Source organism: Eublepharis macularius, chromosome 9, assembly GCF_028583425.1.
Source record: "Eublepharis macularius isolate TG4126 chromosome 9, MPM_Emac_v1.0, whole genome shotgun sequence".
NCBI lineage: Eukaryota > Metazoa > Chordata > Lepidosauria > Squamata > Eublepharidae > Eublepharis > Eublepharis macularius.
The window spans coordinates 50795263-50802014 of record NC_072798.1 but is presented as its reverse complement, the minus strand read 5'-3'; the positions used below and the strand labels follow the sequence as shown (position 1 = coordinate 50802014).

General features: G+C 50.9%; 1 protein-coding gene across 1 annotated transcript; it reads left to right on the top strand.

Annotated features, from left to right (window-relative positions):
- The first annotated feature begins 249 nt into the window (after positions 1-249).
- LOC129335322 (integrase/recombinase xerD homolog) lies at positions 250-1092 on the top strand. Its single transcript, XM_054987757.1, has one exon. The coding sequence runs from the start codon at positions 250-252 to the stop codon at positions 1090-1092; it is 843 nt and encodes a 280-aa protein (XP_054843732.1).
- Positions 1093-6752: the final 5660 nt, after the last annotated feature.

Sequence of the window (6752 nt, the reverse complement as noted above, 5' to 3'; positions counted from 1 at the left end):
TCGCCGTTTCGTTCTAATCTGTCTTGCCACTAACATAAGTTTCTCAGCTCGTCACGTAGCAGGTGTGGATAACGCCCTCGCAGACGCATTGTCTCGATTCCAGATGGAGAGGTTCTTCCAGCTGGCACCGGAGGCTCAGCGATCCCCCAACCCGTTCCCAGAGGAGCTGTGGCTGGCTGGCGTGACATCGTGATGCAGGGAGTACTTGGTTCGGTGGCGCCCTCCACGCTCAAGGCCTACTCAGCGGCTATGGAGCGCTTTGCAAGCTTCACCTGGGGGGTGGAAAAGGCGGGCCTCCTGCCCCCTTCCGAGGATCAGGTGCTCCAGTACCTGGCCCACCTGCGGGTGCTGGGGCGGGCCCCCCGCACCATGCGGAGAGACTTAGCCGCAGTCTCTTTCTTCTGCAAGGCGCTGGGTTTTCCCGACCCATGCCGTGGCTTCATTCCCCGCCGGGCCGTGGATGGGTGGGCCAGGCTGTCCCCCCCCTCTCCTGATGGGAGACGCCCCATCTCACTCCCCATTTTGCGCCGCATCCTGGATGCCCTTCCCGGCCGCTGCTGGTCCTCCTTCGAGGCCCAGCTGTTCCACACAGCCTTCACCATCGCATTCTTCGGGGCCCTGAGGGTGGGCGAGCTGGTGGCTGGATCCCAGGATGATCCTAGCGGCAGGGCTATTCGCCTCTCGGATGTCTCCTGGTCCCCCCGTCGCGTGTCCATTAACATCAGGCGTTCGAAGACGGATCAGCGGGGGAGAGGGGTCACCTTAGTCCTACGGGCCGCCCAGCCGGGGGCGGTTTGCCCTGTGCGAGCTGTGGGGGATTACATTGACATCCGTCCGCCTCTGCGGGGCCCCTTTCTCATTCACAGGGATCTCTCTCCGCTCACCCGCTACCAGTTCGCCGCCCTGCTGCGGTCCTGCCTTGAGGCCGCCGGTCTTCCCCCCCTGCAGTTCAGCACGCATTCCTTCCGCATCGGGGCCGCCACCGTGGCCGCCAGCATTGGGATGCAGGACAGGGACATCATGGCCCTCGGGCGCTGGCGGTCCAGGGCCTTCCGGGCCTACATCCGCCCCGGCAGGGCGGTCGGTCATTAACGTTGTGGTTTTGTTCATTTTTGTTCTTGCAGGGACGAGGAAGGTGGTGTGGATCTGTGGACACAGCATAGTCCATTGGGCCGGGAAGTATGCGGCGTCATCTGGTTGGGGCAGCCACCTGGGCCTGGATGATCACCTGCGGATCCGCTGGATGGGCGTGCGCAGGATGCTCTGGGAGGCTCTTCGGCCGATGCTTATTCGGCAGACCCGCCGGCTGGGGCCTCCGGACGCGTTAGTCATCCAGCTCGGTGAGAACGATCTGGGCAAGCGCGAGGGGCCGGACTTGCAACGTGCCATGCAGTCAGATTTGGAACATCTTCGGGGCCTTTTCCCCCGGACGGCCCTCTTCTGGTCGGACTTGCTGCAGAGACGGGTGTGGCGTGGGGCCCGGTGCCCTAAGAAGGTCGACGGAATCAGACAGAGAGTGGCTCGCGCCATGGGCCGATACATCACGGAGGCCGGCGGCCGCCTCATTATGCATTGGGACATTTCCTTCCGCATTGACCCCCTCTTCGCCCCTGACAGTGTTCACCTGTCCAGCTGGGGGCAGGACATTTGGTTGCAGGACTTGCGGGATGGCCTTTTGGGCTGGTGCCAGCAATAGGAGTGTTGGCGGGAGCCACTTGTGGCTCTTGTGGTGGTGGGCATTGGATCAGATCACTTTTGGGGGAAGCTGGGGGCCGCCGTGCCCCAGGCTTCCCGTTAGGGGATTCCCTTAAGGAGTCTTGGGAGTGAGGCTTGGGGGTGCATGCCCAGCTCGGGGGCTGCCACGGCATCCTCACTCCCAGGTGGCAGGGGATTCACTCAGGGGTGTACACCCAGGTGATCTCCCCCCAAATGCCACTCCTCGGTGCTCCCTCCCCCCAGCCGGGGTCTGGGGGGGGTTGAGGTCCATCGGCTGGCAGGCGGGTCAGCCGATGTCTTCTGGGATCTGATCCACATGCTGCGCCAATACTCCTCTGTTGCTGCTGTCAATAAAGTTGTGGCCATGTTTTCCCCAAGCACTGGTGTGGTCTGTGTCTGTTTGAACCCCCCTTCTCTCTCCCACCCTCAACGCTAGGCGGCAAACCACGTGCTATGACTCCTAGTGGTATGTGGAGGCACTACCATTAGCATTGCCTTTTGATGCGACATCACCAGGCCTTACCCTTTGAGTCTCAGGGTTTGGGCTGCTGGATCCCTGGAAACCCCATCCAGGACGCTTCCGTCATAGTTCCAAAATGGAAGCAATTAAGTTGTCATCCCTGGTAGAATAACTTTTCTTTTCACTTCTGGCTAATCTATAGGGATTTGAAAGGCGCTGGAAAGAATGTCCGTATAACGTTGAGTCCTTGCTGGGGAAAAACACAAGGTATAAGTGCAATAAAATAAAATCAAAATTAAAAAATTCAACAGGCACCCTATGGAAAGTACAAAACCCTGTTGGATGGTCAGACACTTAGGAGATGTAATGCCAAAGTCAATTGCTCACAAGTTTCTTGGAAAGAATGGATGCTCTGAGTTTATACAGGCTTTCACTGTGTTTAGATTTTATGGGCTATGCAGCAAGTAACGTTTTATGACAAACACTATTAGGGATGGCACAGCACACCACTGGGCTCATGAAACCGTCCATTTTTCTCAGTTTATATTAATATAGTGGCTGAGTGCCAGAAGAGTTACATAAAGGTTGATTTCCCTCCATGTTCTTTTGCCTGTGCAATATGGCCAGCTTAGCCAAAAGGCAATTTTTAAAATATGCACGAGCCCTGGGGCTTTAAACATCTGGCTTGGGCACTTCACTACATTTCTGAACTCAGGGAATCATATCCCAGCTAGCTTGAATATGGCGCAGTTGCAACCAGGCTATGCAGGCTGGAACCATCTGTCAAAGGGGACAGTTGCTACCACCTCCAGCATATGATATTATGGCAGGGGACTAGGGGCAGGTGCTGGAGAGGCCCTTCCCCCCTTCTGCTTTTCTGGCAAAAAGATCAGGAGAGAAGCTTGCCAGGCCTCCTGCTACAGTGGGAAGCTTCCTACCGGCAAGCCTCATTGCCCACCACCGCTCCAAACTGTGGTGGGAGAATAATAAAATTTTAAAAACAGTGACTCCCCCCACCCCAACACTGCAATGTCACGTTCGGGTTGTACTCAGAAGTAGGGTTGACAGGTTCCCTTTCCCTGCCAGCAGGAGTGGGGACCTGGCACTCACCTTGCCTCTCTCCTCTCATGCACGCAAAGCACATGTGAGCTCCCAGCAGGTGCAATGACATTACTTCTGGAAGTTCTGGCCCAATAAAGTGCGGGAGCATGTCCACCGCTGGGTGGATGATGTCACTTGAGGAAGTCATGTTGTCATGTCCATGGTGGGGAGCATGCTCATTGCATGCTGGCCCGGACGTTTTTTGCCTCTCAGGCCCATTCCCCAGGGCCTCCCCCCCAGCCAGGTGAGTGGTGGCAAGGGGCAGAGGCTGAGAGCAGGGCATTCCCTGACCCCACCAGGGGACAGGTAGTCCTACCTGGAAGTGATACTGTGACATGAGCAATGTCACCAGCATCACACGCATGCTCCCTCGTCCCTGCCTCCAGCACTCCTGCCAGTTGCCAGGCTTGGCCTTGTAACCCTACAAGGTGGCTTGGGCCTACTAATGTTATGTACCAATGTGCATGCATAAGGCACATGGGACGGTGGCATGATGCAGACTCTTCCTTATGTCCCCTGCTACATGTAGAATGACATGCTGAAATGTGATATGAACCTGTCCCAATATTTGCTTCATTCCACCATATGCTACAGGCAATAAAAAATGGAGAGCCATAATCATTGGGCAAATCCACACTCACTCATCTTCCGCTTATCTTGCGCTGTTGGGGCAATCGCCTTTATTCCGCTACCAGGCTGTGCATCCTCACATCCACCCTTCCGGTGTGTCTTCATGGCACAATCAGTTCTCCACACGCCACCAAGTACAGCGTTACTGTGGGCGGTTCCATCCTCTGCCGTCAGAATTGACGGCGCACGTCACTTCCTTTTTTTTTTTTTAAAAAGGGGTCAATTATCCGGTATACCGATATCTTGAATTTGTTTCCCGCACCTGCCGTTCACTGGAGACGACCGTTGTTGGAAATACAGGATTGCTCAGCTTAGCACCTTGGACTCTTGAAAATTGGGGAACTCAATAGGGAAACGGTTCCCGTGCGACATGCGCATGCTCCGGTGACCGTTTCTTTTCCCGCGCAAACCGCTGCTCACTAGGGTTGGTTTACCGGTATACCGACCATTATGCACTGTTTTAAAAAAAGGGAAGAAAATGGATTTCCGCGAATATCATGTGGTTTGGAGGGAAGGCGCAATAGTGGCGCGGTGATGGCGGGGAACATGCGGAATGGGAAAGCGTGTGAGTATCTGCGTGAATAGCGCACCGCTTGCGAAAAAGCCATGGAATCAAATAGGTAGTGTGGATTCGGCCATTCTTAATTTACAGCTTGGGTGCTTGCACCAGATTTTTACATATAATAGCATCATTTAGTATGAGTGCACACAACTTTAATGTCTTTCATTGTTTCTAAGCAGGTATTCAGTAAGATTTCATAGGTCTGTAACAAAAATCTCTTAAGTTTGTATATTATTGTTGTTGCTGCTTTTGTTGCCATTAATCATTTGTATCTGGAAACCAAAGCAGCTAAGCCAGTGGTAGCTGTGTAAGCCATCCCATGACACCATTGCCTGCAAGGCTCTACTGTGACCTCAGAACATGTCAGCCAATGGCATCTGTGGGGGAGGCAGTGATACTGCATGGTGAAAGTCATCCGAATGTCCAATTAGTGATTGAAAGTGTGCCTTGTATGATTGGTCACCATGAGAGCTGAGGCAGTTTTAAGAAATGAGCAGTCAACAATTTTGTGTATAGAAGAGATGGGACTGAAGGCCTAAAGGGCAACATTACAGCGACACAGCTCAATGTTGAGCTGGAGTCATACAAATGTATGTAAGCAAATGGTTCAGCACCCTTTCCCACACTGTCTGGGTAGAGGTGATAAGACTTTTGGGTACCTGCAAAAACTGCTGGAGACTTCATGTAGGGGGTTGCATTTCTTAAGGCTCACCTACATTAAAATGCAAATAGAAAACCAGAGCAACAAGTTGGAATCTGTCTTCCTATATAAACAGCCAGTGTGGCATAGTGGTTGGACCTCTACTCTGCTGTGGAAGCTTATTGGGTGACCTTGGGCCCATCACAATTTCTCAACCTAACCTACCTCACAGGGTTGATTTGAGGACATTGCAGAAGAAGGGAGAATGATGTGAGAAGCTGCTTTGAGTTACCGTAAAAGGGAGAAGTGAGACATAATTTTATTTAAAAATTTTTTAAAAACCTTAGGAAATCATTCCAATGTGGCATGCCCCACTTGTAGTCTGAACCACTGCTATCCACTCTAGTTGCTTATTCTGCTTCATGTGCAGGTGCAAACTCATGAATGGAGCCTGAAGAACATTAAAGAGAGAGCACTGAGATTGTCTTGAAACAGGGGCCCACCACCACTGGCCTTGCCCCTGCCCCTCTATGACCAGACTATGCTTGAAAGGCAGATGGGGCCAGTGCGGGGGAGTGGCTAGAGGGTCAGACTAGGATCTCGGAGAACCAGCTTTGAATCCCAGCTCAGCCATGGAAGCTCACTGGGTAACCTTGGGCCAGTCAAAATCTCTCAGTCTAACCTACCTAACAGGGTTGTTTTGAGGACAAAATGATGAATTATGTAAGCCACCTTGGGTCACATTGGGGTATAAAAGAAGTAAATAAAATAAAAGATAATGTAGGTTTTTCATACTTCAGGCCATATAAAGTGACACAAGGTGCTACAAGGCTGTTCTTTATTTTCACCCACTCCTCACGCTTGCCATTGTCAGTCCTTTCTGGGGATAAGATTTTGGGCAGAATTTTGCATAACAGAAATGCTTGGTGACTCACATATGCCATTTTAGGTGGTTTAGGTCTATTCCGGCATGTGGGTGTTTGTATAGAGCAGTTACATAAGTGTCAGAGTAGCTAAGAACTTATGACATTTGCAGCAGCCTAACAGAGTTTCTCTTCTAAACAAAAATGTTCAAATGAAAAATGTATCTTCTATCTAAGCATCTATTAATTGGCTTGAGGAACATTTTACTAAAGTTTAATTTATTATCTCAATATGTTGCATTTCCTCTCCTATAAGAAAATGATTTTTAAAACAACAGACACACTATATAAAAACTCCCTGAAATCACAAATGGGGATAAACCTATTCTATATTCTTGAATTAGAATTGCCTGAGAAATTTGGTTGCTGTTTCCAAGGCCCAAAGAAAGACCAAAGATGCCTTGGCCATGCGAGATGCTAATCAGTTCAAGAAAATTAGAGAGATTACATTTGTCACCAGTTACAGCTGTTGTGAATGCTCTCTGTGCTTTTCTTGATCACATTTAAATTTTGAATAATAATGTTCAACTCCAAATTTCTGGCTTTTGGGATGTTCAACTCTTTTCATTTGTGTATATGTCTGCTAACAGAGGAGTCACCTCAGGCATCTGAGAAAGCAGGTCCTAAATCATAAAAAAAGGATGCCAGAAGGTGCTACAAGGCCTCTTACTTGGTTTTTGCTGTAACAGACTGTCAAGGCCAGTCCTCCAGAAAACACTC

Bases quoted from the DNA above. Each gene is read 5' to 3' on its own strand.
- LOC129335322 (XM_054987757.1), top strand. From the start codon at position 250: ATGGAGCGCTTTGCAAGCTTCACCTGGGGGGTGGAAAAGGCGGGCCTC.